Raw genomic sequence first — 13,272 nt, 5'->3', positions numbered from 1 at the left:
ACAACAACAACAACAACATATCTTCGATTTTGTTTTTCGCAAGTCATCCAAAGGTAAGCCAAACTCGAGTACTTCATCCCGTGAGTCTCCCAAATTGACACACATTTCTCCCCCTAACGCGTCACGATACAGGTTTCCACTCTCCGTGAGCCCGTCAGTCTACTCCTCTCTCCACTTACCCACGCCCTCATCTGTGATAACTACGTAATAAGTTGGCACCGTTGATTTTAAATCCATCGAAAGTTATTTTGAGTTTTGTGTCTGCATCTGTCCTCCAGACAGCGATTTATTTTTCGATTTCTTCACATTTTTCGCGGTTATTTCGCTTTAGCTTCCCTGCCCTTTCTTTGTCAAGTCTCTTACACTGGTGTAACTTTATCTTTCAGATGAATACTGTGTAAGATCAAAGAGCAATAGAAAATGGCCGGCCGCGGTGGTCTCGCGGTTCTAGGCGCGCAGTCCGGAACCGTGCGACTGCTACGGTCGCAGGTTGGAATCCTGCCTCGGGCATGGATGTGTGTGATGTCCTTAGGTTAGTTAGGTTTAAGTAGTTCTAAGTTCTAGGAGACTGATGACCACAGCAGTTGAGTCCCATAGTGCTCAGAGCCATTTGAACCAATAGAAAATGATATACTGGTAGTAGGATTCATTGTCAATATCCTTCAGACACGAGTTAGTGTGAACCATTCCCACTTACAGTTAACCATATGTTGCATCTATTAGAGAACCAGTCCGCAGCTCGTGGTCGTGCGGTAGCGTTGTCGCTTCCCATGCCCGGGTTCCCGGCTTCGATTCCCGGCGGGGTCAGGGATTTTCTCTGCCTCGTGATGACTGGGTGTTTTGTGATGTCCTTAGGTTAGTTAGGTTTAAGTAGTTGAAAGTTCTGGGGGACTGATGACCATAGATGTTAAGTCCCATAAGTCCCATAGTGCTCAGAGCCATCTGAACCATTTCTTTTGTTAGAGAACCATCCGACTTTTCGTAGCAGAAAAGCTTCAATAATATAAGCAGTTTTTCAGCAGGGTTAACATTTTAACGATTATTTTGGAAGCATTGTTTATAAACTTTTAGTTCCGTGTTATTATTTTTTAATTGGAGTTGATTCAAAAGACGAAATTGGGCTGATGACTGCCGATTCTTACTGGTGAAGGTATGAAATTATAATAGAGGTGAAGAAGTGTAATCCTCGTCTGGTGAGGCTTATTTAAAGGGGTTACTTGAAGGAATCAGTTGGAGACTGTTAGGCTACTTACTTAACGATGTTGCAGAATGGTCTTAGCGGGAAACATTTATTTGGAAGGGAATACTCTGTGGAGATCATATTTAGTTACTTGGAGTTCTTTTATTGTCTATGATACAGATAAAACAGACATCCACATACGAAATGTACAGTTATTTATAAGTTAGTGTGTACAGGTGAGTGGTGTACAGGTGTGTGGGGTGTTAGATGAGGCCGCATCAGTGGTGGTAACCGTAGCCGAGCCCCTGAAGGCCGTACGCCAGCCCGTAGGCGCCGTAGCCTGCGTGGGCGGCGTCGGCGGCGTTGACGGCGGCGTCGCGCGCCTTGGTTTCGGCGACGGCGGCGAGGTGGGCGCTGCGCGCGGCGGCCACCTCAGGGGTGTCCACGAGGTACCCGCCGGGACCCACGGCGACGAACGCCGGGCCGTAGGTGGCGTACCCGCCGTAGCCCAGCGCTGGGGCGCCGTAGTAGCCGATTGCCCCGCCCAGGTATCCCGGCCTCGCCGCGGCGACAGCCAGCACGGCGCAAACAACCTGCGGAAGACATGGCGTGCATCATCTCCACGCCTTTAGGAATCTCTGCCGTAGATCCTCCCATCTCTCGTAGGCGTAATAACTAGAACTACGCGACAGTAATGCACCAGAAGAATAGAAACCAGCAATTATGCGCCTTACAGATGACCTGAATACCGAGTTCTTCCGAAAATAAACCGCACCTTTTCTCCAGATTTCACCCTTGAAAAGTCACGGTGTGTCTAATAAACGCTACCTGTCTTTTTTACATATCATTGCTGTCAAAAAATACGCACATTTGCTGCAATAAAACTAGCGTCTGTAGCTGAAACTGGAACAAGGCATTTTATTCCACTATGATATAAACTTATACCGATATTGTACATCTACATCTACATCCATACTCAGCAAGCCACCTAACGGTTTGTGGCGGAGGGTACCCTGAGTACCTCTATCGGTTCTCCCTTCTGTTCCAGTCTCGTATTGTTCGTGGAAAGAAGGATTGTCGGTATGCTTCTGTGTGGGCTCTAATCTCTCTGATTTTATCCTCATGGTCTCTTCGCGAGATATACGTAGGAGAGAGCAGTATACTGCTTGACTCTTCGGTGAAGGTATGTTCTCGAAACTTTAACAAAATCCCCTACCTAGCTACTGAGCGTCTCTCCTGCAGAGTCTTCCACTGGAGTTTATCTATCATCTCCGTAACGCTTTCGCGATTACTAAATGATACTACAACGAAGCGCGCTGCTCTCCGTTGGATCTTCTCTATCTCTTCTATCAACCATATCTGATACGGATCCCACACTGCTGAGCAGTATTCAAGCAGTGGGCGAACAAGCGTACTGTAACCTACTTCCTTTGTTTTCGTATTGCATTCCCTTAGGATTCTTCCAATGAATCTCAGTCTGACATCTGCTTTACCGACGATCAACTTTATATGATCATTCCATTTTAAATCACTCCTAATGTCTACTCCCAGATAATTTATCGAATTAACTGCTTCCAGTCGCTGACCTGCTATATTGTAGCTAAATGATAAGGGATCTATCTTTCTATGTATTCGTAGCACATTACACTTGTCTACATTGAGATTCAATTGCCATGCCCTGCACCATGCGTCAATTCGCTGCAGATCCTCCTGCATTTCAGTACAATTTTCCATTGTTACAACCTCTCGATACACCACAGCATCATCTGCAAAAAGCCTCAGTGAACTTCCGATGTCATCCACAAGGACATTTATGTATATTGTGAATAGCAACTGTCCTATGAAACTCCCCTGCGGCACACCTGAAATCACTCTTACTGCGAAAGACTTCTCTCCATTGAGAATGACATGCTGCATTCTGTTATCTAGGAACTCTTCAATCCAATCACACAATTGGTCTGATAGTCCATATGCTCTTACTTTGTTCATTAAACGACTGTGGGGAACTGTATCGAACGCCTTGCGGAAGTCAAGAAACACGGCATCTACCTGTGAACACATGTCTATGGCCCTCTGTGTATTTGCGTTAACGCAGTTCATACCCTCCATTATTGTTTCGTTAGCTTGTAATTCACTTTCAGTTGAATACTGGTAAGAGAACTTGTTTATGCCAACACGAACGACAGTGTAGAGCGAAAAGTATCATCAAGCCAAGGAACTCAGAGAAATTACGAAGCAAGCTTCAAACTTAAATTGTATGTTAAGGCAAAACCACGACCAACAGAGAGGCCCGAAGAAAGTACGAAGTGGACGAAGCTAATTTCCGACATCGGGTTACTTCAGAAGAAAATAGGAAAAAGGCAGTATCAACAAGAAAATCATTCGGGGGGCTGAAATATGTAGCTTGAAGTTAAGGTTCTTTCCTATGTGCAAGATATGTAGAAAGATAGGGTGCCTATCACACGAGAACCAATCCAACTCAAGGCCTTGGAAATCACAAGTGTTTTAAACGTGCCACAAGCAAAATTCCGTGCTAGTTATTTGTGAGTGTCGTCGGTTTATGCGGAGAAATGCTCTTGCTCTCCGACGAAGTACCACACGTGCACAGAGAATTCCAGCAGATTTCGGGGAGGAACTGGTTAACTTCAAGCGAAACGTCGTCCAGAAATGAAAGTGTCACTCATACCCTTTTCAACAGATTGGCAAAGCTGCAAAATGCCAGCATTTTGTAACATGCCGAGCAATACGACAGTAGACATGAAAGAGGCAGAAAGTATCACATTAAGAAGAACCAGGAGTGAAAAAATAGGATATCTGTGATACTATTAAAGGTGATGGAAAAGTTACCCCCTTAGGTCATCCCGAAGAGAAAAAATTTGCTCAAAGAAAAAGTTCCTAAGTGCTTAGTGACTCGCTGCCAAGAAAAGCGCTGGAGGGCACCTCAACTGATCGTTGATTGGCTGTCTACTGCTTGGAATCGCTGACCTGCAGCACCGGTTGCAAAGACATCGATGCTATTTTTGATGCTTTTAAGGGACACCTAAGTGTTGAAATAAAAGACTCCCAGCGCAAAAGACAGACCTTGTCATAATACCCCGAGGAATTACTTCGAAACTACAGGTTCTACATGCAGCCATAAACAAAAAATGAATTCAGATCGGCGCCTAGAAGAAGACCATGCCCGTACAGTCAGATACGTCGTCAGTTACCATTGTGTGTTTGAGTGCGTGCTTGCGTTATGTTCCTCCATATCATAAGAGTCCATCATCTAGGGGTTCAAGAAATGCTGAATATCGAATGAATAGGATGGCAGCGGGGATGTCGTAATGTGGGAAGAGAAGAAAAAACTGATGGGTGTGAAAATGAGAGTCATGAAGTGAATACCGATACTGAAAATGATGAGAGTGAATGTGGTAAAATGTGATACCAGTATGTTATGTGCCAAAATGTTATAATTTTGTTAGAATAAATGTTTTCTGTCTTACATGAAAGCACAATTAAATCTCTTGTAATTTTTCTCTTCTCAATCAGTGTGCGGGTTTTTTCTGGCAGCCGGCCACTGGGGCCGAGCGGTTCTAGGCTCTTCAGTCCGGAGCCGCGCTGTTGCTGCGGTCGCAGGATCGAATCCTGCCTCGGGCATGGATGTGTGTGATGTCCTCGGGTTAGTTAGGTTTAAGTAGTTCTACGCCTACGGGACTGATTACCTCAGATGTTAAATCCCATAGTGCTTAGAGCCATTTTTTCTGGTATTATTTGTTTGTTGCTGGAAATTTAGGGGTGGGGATTATATGCGATGGTGACATATTAACAGGCCCATGCGATACATGCCACCTAAGGAACATAATTGTAAAATTACGTAATTTTGGCATTACATGGAGTCGTACAGTCATACTTTTTCCCTATATATCTTCTGTGAATAGAAATGGAAGAAGGTAAAGTGACACTGTTAAGCCTCTTTATCATCTGCCAGACTCTGTGTGGCTAGGTTCAAGTCTGTAATTGTGCGTCACATTGCGTAGTAGAACACAGAAAAAATTCTCCTATCTCCCAAAGTTCACGCAAAGAAGTACGGAAGATGCTACCGCCAGGCTAAGAATCGATTTATTACAGCGAAGGAGATCTACCAGATTCAAATGAAATGTTGACCATTAGGAAACTGGTGAAGAAGAAAATGGTGTCTTTTGAAAGCTAGCTGCGCAGATTAAGTAGGACGTAAACACACATACACAAACACATTTAATTTTTTATTTTTCCCTCTAGTGGTGGACAACATAGCAAAAGAAACAAATTAATCGATCCCATCCCCCAGTCTGGATCAAGGATTTCGCGAGATATTCCATAGTCATCAGGAGAATGCTGAACCTGATAATTCCCTCTAATTGAGTCCTAACAGAGAACCTCTCTTTTGTGTCCTGTCTTGTTGGAAGAAATGTTCTGTAACACCCTGCGCTGCTCTCATGAACAAGAACTGAAGAATGTGTGTGTGTGTATGTGTGTGTGTGTGTGTGAGAGAGAGAGAGAGAGAGAGAGAGAGAGAGAGAGACTGATATAGGAAATGTGGAAGTTGTAAAAATAATACGCCTTTCCTGATGAATGGACAGTTTTTTAGGCATCTGCCCTGGCATTCATGAACAGATGACTGGAATTTGGAAAAAAAAACATTCAGGGGATAAGCTGTAATACCAAACAAACGATAACAATATGTTCGATACGATATCGATAATAATGTATGTACTTCTGTAGAGATGAGAAGCTTATTTTGTCATAAGAAACGGCAAGAGCATCGACCACTTAGATTGCCGAATGCTGGTGAATGCCCCTCTGCAATCTCTCTTTTTACTTTACTTATGAATGTTATGCAAGCACGCACCAACTAATGTTTAGTAATAACAGAAGGAATACAAAAGAATCAGGATTTCACAAAGCTCTTTGTAAACATCGAAAATACTTCTACAGTTTAAGCTCTTTGAATGTTTATTCGGTTCTGTTATGAAAGGAGGCGAATAAGTAAAATCAATGTACAATTTACAGTTTTTAGTAATATATTAAACTAAATTCAGAAAAACAGAATACATAAAATGTGAGTTAACCGAAGATACAGTTTAGGGCATTTAGTGTGTAACTTTTGTCTTGAATGTACAGTGCAGCACATGAAATTTGAGAATGACTCTTAAAGTGAATGGTGCTTTAAAGAAGATCTTACAAAATTGTTCAATGGAATCCACACAATGATTCATTCAACCTCGAGCTTAACTAGAAATTAATGCGAATGTAGACACTTTAACTATCCATTTCTTCATTGGAAGAGAAAAATACCAATACACTAATATAATGAGCAGAGCTCTCTTCATTTTCCTGTTTGGATCAGTTATGATGACAAAAAAAATCTACCTATACGGAAATACCTATGTAGCTCATCAGCATAAACATGGCAGGAAATTTTATACAGCCTTTTAAATTTCCGATTTTTATGAAACGTTATAGTGTATTTCACTTTCGTTTTCTATAAAACACTTCTGTACGATGTTTGTTCTTTGTTTCAGCGTTACGTAGACCTTAAGCAGCACTAGAACCCTCCACAGATTATCAAAATTGATTACAACTGCTCATTGGGCAGGTAGTAGCATGCTCATCCATTCTATAACGAAAATAGCGATAGTCTATCAGTCGTCTCACGATTTAATCTTTACTGCAGGACCCATCTTCTGACAACCTGTAAAATTTTTGTTCGCTCAGTATAAGCTACACAGTAGTTTTGTAACCTTAATCCTGCCGCAGGAGATTGCAATAACCTTTTCAAGGAATATGACTTAAATGATGGGCCCCCCCAGTGCCGTACGGTAGCTTAGGCCATAGTAGAGCCACTCACATCAGTAAGCTCGTAGAGGCCAGACTAAAGATATCACATGTCGTAGCCGAAGTTGAGCTTTCCAAGGGAGTAAACGTCGAAATTAAATCATGGCAGTTCAAGCGAAACTTAATGACAGCCCGACCACTGCACGTACTCCAAATAAGTACAGCTGCACATACACTAGGCTTTCGTATTTATTAAGACACAAAGGAATTACAGACAGTGGTTCTGCGAGGAGGCATAGGTTGAAATCAGTGGAGAAAGTTGAAAATTTGTACTGGACCACTAAGCCATTCGGATCCAGTGGTCAGTGTAAATCTGGTATTCGCTATGCACCCCTACCAGATCACCTGGTATCTGCCTAGTAAGTCCCTGACAGCAAAATATTTACAATGAAATGAACACCTTTAGGTGCTTACAGGCGGTGACATACGTCAACGGGGCAGATGAAAATGTGTGCCCCGACCGGGACTCGAACCCGGGATCTGCTGCTTACATAGCAGACGCTCTATCCATTTTTTTTTCATTTTGTTCATTACAATTCGTTGCGTTGGGTCTGTGCGGACGTCACATGGCGTCCGTTCAAGTTGATTGTTGATTCCTTTGCTCAGATTTTTTTTATTTTTGTTACAGAGGGCAATCGGCCCTCTGACCGAACACGCTGAGCTACCGTGCCGGCTCCCATCTGAGCCACCGAGGACATAGAGGACAGCGCGACTGCAGGGATTGATCTCTGGCACACCTCCCGCGAAACCCACATTCTCAACGTATTGTCCCGCACTACATTCGTAGTGGCCCCGCCCATTATACTCTTTACTCGCGGCGCGTTGTACCAAAATATTTTACTACCCAAATAGCCCACTCTACCAACTGACGTTGGAGGAGATACCAGGTTTTCTGAGCCTAAAGTAAGTTATTGTCTGTTAATACTGTTCGCAAATTCTTTCCGCTGTCTGAGCACAGCCTGCTAGATTATGCGCAAGACTTGTATTATCATACACAAAAGAAATTAAGTATTGGCTTGTTAATAAATGCGATCTTGGGAACACTGAAATGTGGAGAATATTTTTATATAACAAAGAGAGACTGACTATGTGAAAAGAAAATTCAGGTCCAGACTTTTTCGCCTACAAGTTTTCCGGAACACATAAACGAACCAAATCTTGTCTGTCCCATCTATGAAGTAATCTACAGTCGGGTTTGCACAGACATGTTCCTGAGCAATACAATAATGATGGAGGAACCTTCTTTAAAAAAATCATTGTTGAAATAACACTACAACACAACCGGTATTGCACAGGGGACGTTACTTGTGCGAGCCACACAGCGAAATCAGCATCTCTGATCATAAGCGGGCGCATATGAGTCAGGTGTGAGCCGCTCTCAGAAGACGGTGCACTCACTCACCAGCAGGAGCTTCATGGCAGGTGGGTGAGTCGAGTAGGCGGCGGGCAGCTGCTATGAACTATGCCGGCTTGCGTGCGGCTCGCATATTTATACCTCGCGCCGCCGGTTCTGTGAAAGTCCCGCTCTGGCCTTTGCCGCTACAATTCAAGAGGTGCCTTTGCGGTCTCCTCACCACACAACAAAAGGGTCGCGGCCGCGGGCCCCACTTTTTCTTGCATTCCGGAGGAGGCAACCTCTTATTTTTCCCACTGAAATTTCCGTCTGTCAGCCGTTGTGCATTGTCAACCGTAACTCGCTCATGTCCGCAGTCTGTATGGCGACCTGAAGCACTCCATCTGTAGATAGAAATAAGTCTGACGTTTAGAACATTTAAAACGGCTGTCAGCTGACAACTTAGAAGCACAAGGTCTAAATCGCACCCTTCGATGCCACCATCTTTTCAGGAAAGAAGTTCACTTTTTCCATGTCTGCCTGAGCTCATTTCTTATGAAGTGTGGCATAGATTGTTTGGACAATAACATACACAAGTTTTACACTTTCAAACACTAATCTAAAGTGCTAATCTAACAAGGAATTCTCGAGCATTTTATTGCGATGACGATGTTAGAGCGACAATAATGAATACTTAAGTTGCTGCAGATTGTGTGAGACAGAACCAGTAAAGGTCCTAATCGATGTAAACAACATGTGGACCTTGTTACCAAAACATTTAAAACGTGTTTACATAGTTGTTCACAGTGAAAATTCAATGAAATTGTTGAGAGAAGATATTACATTAAATATGTTACTGTCATCAGCAACCCTTCATGAGGTTCATGAGCTTAAAAAAAAAAACCAGGTATTGCAGCTAAAATTATAGATTTCGTGACAATCAAACGGTAAATTTTGTATTAGTAATTAGACTGCTACAAACCATTATTCTCCGCTGATAATCGACTCAGGCACAGAAAGAAAACGTAGCTCATTATTAAATTGCCAAAATGTGGCTCGTCACATACGCCTACGTAGGATACCTGGCTGTGAAAGGAGTTCACTGCTGGTTCAAATGGCTCTGAGCACTATGGGACTCAACTGCTGTGGTCATTAGTCCCCTAGAACTTAGAACTACTTAAACCTAACTAACCTAAGGACATCACATACATCCATGCCCGAGGCAGGATTCGAACCTGCGACCGTAGCAGTCGCACGGTTCCGGACTGCGCGCCTAGAACCGCGAGACCACCGCTGCCGGCGGAGTTCACTGCAATACGAACATAGTGCCGTATAGTGGTAACCACTGCTGAAATTTTATACGATTAGCTGTTAGAGAAGAAGCGGTAATAAAACAAAATTATTAACTAAGATCGCAAATTTGAACTTGCAAGAGCACTTCTCATAGATGATCGGAGACGACTTTAGATTTTTGTTGTTTGTCAACAGCTCCACATCAAAAGTTATAATGCACAGAGTTTGCGTCTCTAATCTGGGCAATTTCAGTAAGAAGCTTTTTGAAAAGTAACAAAGACGCAGCCCAACTTTTAGCCCACTTTTCACACACGGTGTCCGGAAACGATTAGAACTAATTTTCAGCAACTTCTTATAGTCTTAACGTTTTGTACATGTGGAACTTAATTTAGACATCATATTTACGCCAGTGATTGTAACACTCCCTTTATTTGACGATTGAAGTTTCAGACTTGGGCCATTATCAAGTGAAGATGTTATGGCTATTAGGCCATGTCAACCTAAAATGAGCTGACACATTTATATGTCGTTGTTAGCTCATTTTAGGTAGACATGGCGTAATAGCCATATACCGAGCGAGGTGGCGCAGTGGTTAGACACTGGACTCTCATTCGGGAGGACGACGGTTCAATCCCGCGTCCGGCCATCCTGATTTAGGTTTTCCGTGATTTCCCTAAATCACTCCAGGCAATTGCCGGGATGGTTCCTCTGAAAGGGCACGGCCGACTTCCTTCCCTAATCCGATGAGACCGATGACCACGCTGTCTGGTCTCCTTCCCCAAACCAACCAACCAAACTAATAGCCATAACGTGACTTGGTAATGGCCCAAAGCCCACATTGCAATCGTGAAATAAAGGAAGTGTTACAGTCACTGGCGTAAATATGATGTCTTTCATAAAGTTCTTACAGTATATTAGTTACGGGGAAAACAAAGCAACCGAAAGTAGCAGCATACTACAGGAACCTCTTTCTTACGTGAAATGTTTAAAATGTCCTCCAGTGTCATTGACACATGCATCAGTCCATCGTTCTATTGAATTATAGGTGTCTGATTATTCTTGGAGCATTGTGGCACAAAGGCTCTTTGCATCCTGTGCCTAGGTTCAATACAAAACACCTTTCAAATGCTTCCACAAATAGAAGTCTGGTAGGCTTACATCCGGAGAACGTGAAAGTCATGGAATCGGTTAACCTCATATCAGTTTGCCACAGAATCGTTTTTTAGAAGAATCATTGAGCTGATAAGACATTATTTTCTAGCTGATCAGATTCAGTATTGTCTAAGAAACCAAAAGGCTGCGGAACCGTAATCAGCCTCCATGAATGCAATTAGATGGCGAGTTAAACCATACTTTTAGTTAAGCTGGAGTTTCATGTGGTACGCCGGTACCTTCTGTTTCTGTGCATTTCGCATTGTTAGTGTACTGCATGGAATTGTAGAAAATTAGTTCTAACATAGGAAGAAAGCTTTTCCAGGTCCATGACAGTGTAGCTACTGTGTTTCACATGTGAACCATGTGGTTTGAAAGCCTGACCGTGCCATTTTGATACACTCGGAACATTGTCAGCTGTGAATTAAAACCACTGATAGCCATAGCCTACATAGGTTTACATATGAGAAACTTAAGAATTCAGTTATAAAGAATTTTTTTGTTATTGATGCGCTAACCGTCGTTTGTCTATGAATTCGTCGCTTGTTCTTAGTATATCGGGCACTGGAAAGCAAAAATAATGGAAGCAGTTACTCTTTATGTTACAAATGAGAATGCGCCTCTAACTAGGACTCATTTCCATTCTTGTGGTAACATAATTTAAGACTGTCACTAGAATGACTATAAAAGCTTATTTCCACCATTCTCTGGGAGCATGGTATTTTCTTACACACTTATCATAAACGTTTTTTAGGAAATTTATCTTGATGGTATACTCTTCAGTTGGGCTCAGTACTGATGCAGTAGTATCTTTAGAATCTTCTCTCTCTTATATTCCAAATTCTTATACATCGTAACACTCTCTGTTTTTGTCCAGAATACGAAATGTAACTTTACGTCATAGTAAGCTTTAAAATGAAATAAAGTAATAAGAGATGCAGAACGTCTTTACTGGAAGCCCTAGGTAAAGAAAGGAAAACAGTACTTACGGACAGCTTAATAAATCTAGAATTAGGGATTGTAAGGTTATCAATAACTTATATAAGTGAGCTGTAGAATCACGCAATTCACTCTGCGATACAGGATACGGAGACATGCTGTCAATGCGTCATGCTAGAGAATGAAATGCGGGAACGGGAAATACGTAACTATGAATACGCTGTTTGCAAACAGAAAGAAAAAATAGCGCCGCAGTGTTTCCTTGAGATACATTTACGACTTACGTACCGGTATCGTAAAGGGCACCTGACTTAGAAAATAGCTGTACGTTTCGCAGAATGCTTTCCTTACCGCTTCTTGCAACTACGAGACAGTGGTGGCAGAAACGACTGAAGAGAAGAGAAAATATTGCCGACGTTGACCTTGCTGCAGTACACTATAAATTCAGACGAACCACGTGTGTGACCAGAAGTCGCCGGATCCTTAAAGAGACGTCACCCGTGTAGACGTTAGTGAGCTGCGTTCGGTCACAGGATTTAATACCAGGGGAAGACTGTCCACTAACTTCTGACATAAACGAGTATATCACCTTAAGGTGGTTTGTGGTTTGCAGATTGCAGATGTAGATGATACCGTACGTCCACTGCCCTGACTGTACGTAACCTTAACTCTAAACGGTCTTACCAATACCGATAAATTCGTCCCGAGAGCGCTGAACAACTGTTTTCATATTTAAAAACTTCCATATGTCGTTTATTTTTTCATCTCAGTTGCACATTTTTTTTTTATAGTATGTCTATGGTCTGTCACACTTGATCTTCTTCAGATTTGTATATCATTAGTTGCTAAGTAACCCGTCGTGTCTCTACAGGACCCATACATGAAAATTCTGACATGTGGTTCCTTTATAGCTATACCGGAATGCTCACGCAACTACATAGATCTGAAGAAAATCAAGTGAGATCAAACTAATCACACCACAAATAAAGACAACTCAGATGGAAAAATAAACGATATCCAAAATTTTTTTCAGTTTCCTTCTTTACTCCAGGCGTCAATCTGTGGAACAAACTACGCAGCTACCTGTAGGTGATCAAAACTACACTATAGGCAAGAGGAGACTAAATGTTGTCTTTGGCTTAACTTCCCCTCGCTACATCTCAGCTGTCTTCTTCCTGCTGAACAGTGAATCGAAATCTCTGTTTTACTGTCAACTCTCTTCAACTTTCTCTACCTCTACCACTTTTTCTCCAGTCTCCATTATTATTTATTATTTTACTCAGTTTTGTGTTACGTTCTGACTTTGTGATCCCACCGCCATGTTTTTCTGTTAGTGTACATAAACTACTTTGTGGCAGGAACGTTAAGAGAAATGTATCTACCACAATTTAATAACATTCATATTAAAGTACGAATTATATAGAATCTTTTACAGTTACTTTTAGAGTCGTGTACCGGTTAAAAAGGGGACATAGTAGATAAAGTTTTGATAAGGAACTAATGTCCGGAAATGTACCAT

General features: G+C 42.2%; 1 protein-coding gene across 1 annotated transcript; it reads right to left on the bottom strand.

Moving 5' to 3' along the window:
* Window positions 1–1,322: 1,322 nt before the first annotated feature.
* Window positions 1,323–8,503, bottom strand: LOC126355487 (glycine-rich protein-like). Its single transcript, XM_050005803.1, has 2 exons — window positions 8,439–8,503; window positions 1,323–1,773 (listed from the first exon to the last, which is right to left on the bottom strand). The coding sequence occupies exons 1-2, from the start codon at window positions 8,451–8,453 to the stop codon at window positions 1,459–1,461; spliced, it is 330 nt and encodes a 109-aa protein (XP_049861760.1). The 5' UTR covers window positions 8,454–8,503; the 3' UTR covers window positions 1,323–1,458.
* Window positions 8,504–13,272: the final 4,769 nt, after the last annotated feature.

Source organism: Schistocerca gregaria, chromosome 3, assembly GCF_023897955.1.
Source record: "Schistocerca gregaria isolate iqSchGreg1 chromosome 3, iqSchGreg1.2, whole genome shotgun sequence".
In the NCBI taxonomy this organism is placed as follows: Eukaryota; Metazoa; Arthropoda; class Insecta; order Orthoptera; family Acrididae; genus Schistocerca; species Schistocerca gregaria.
The sequence above is the reverse complement of the archived record's forward strand: the minus strand, read 5'-3'. Positions and strand labels throughout refer to the sequence as shown.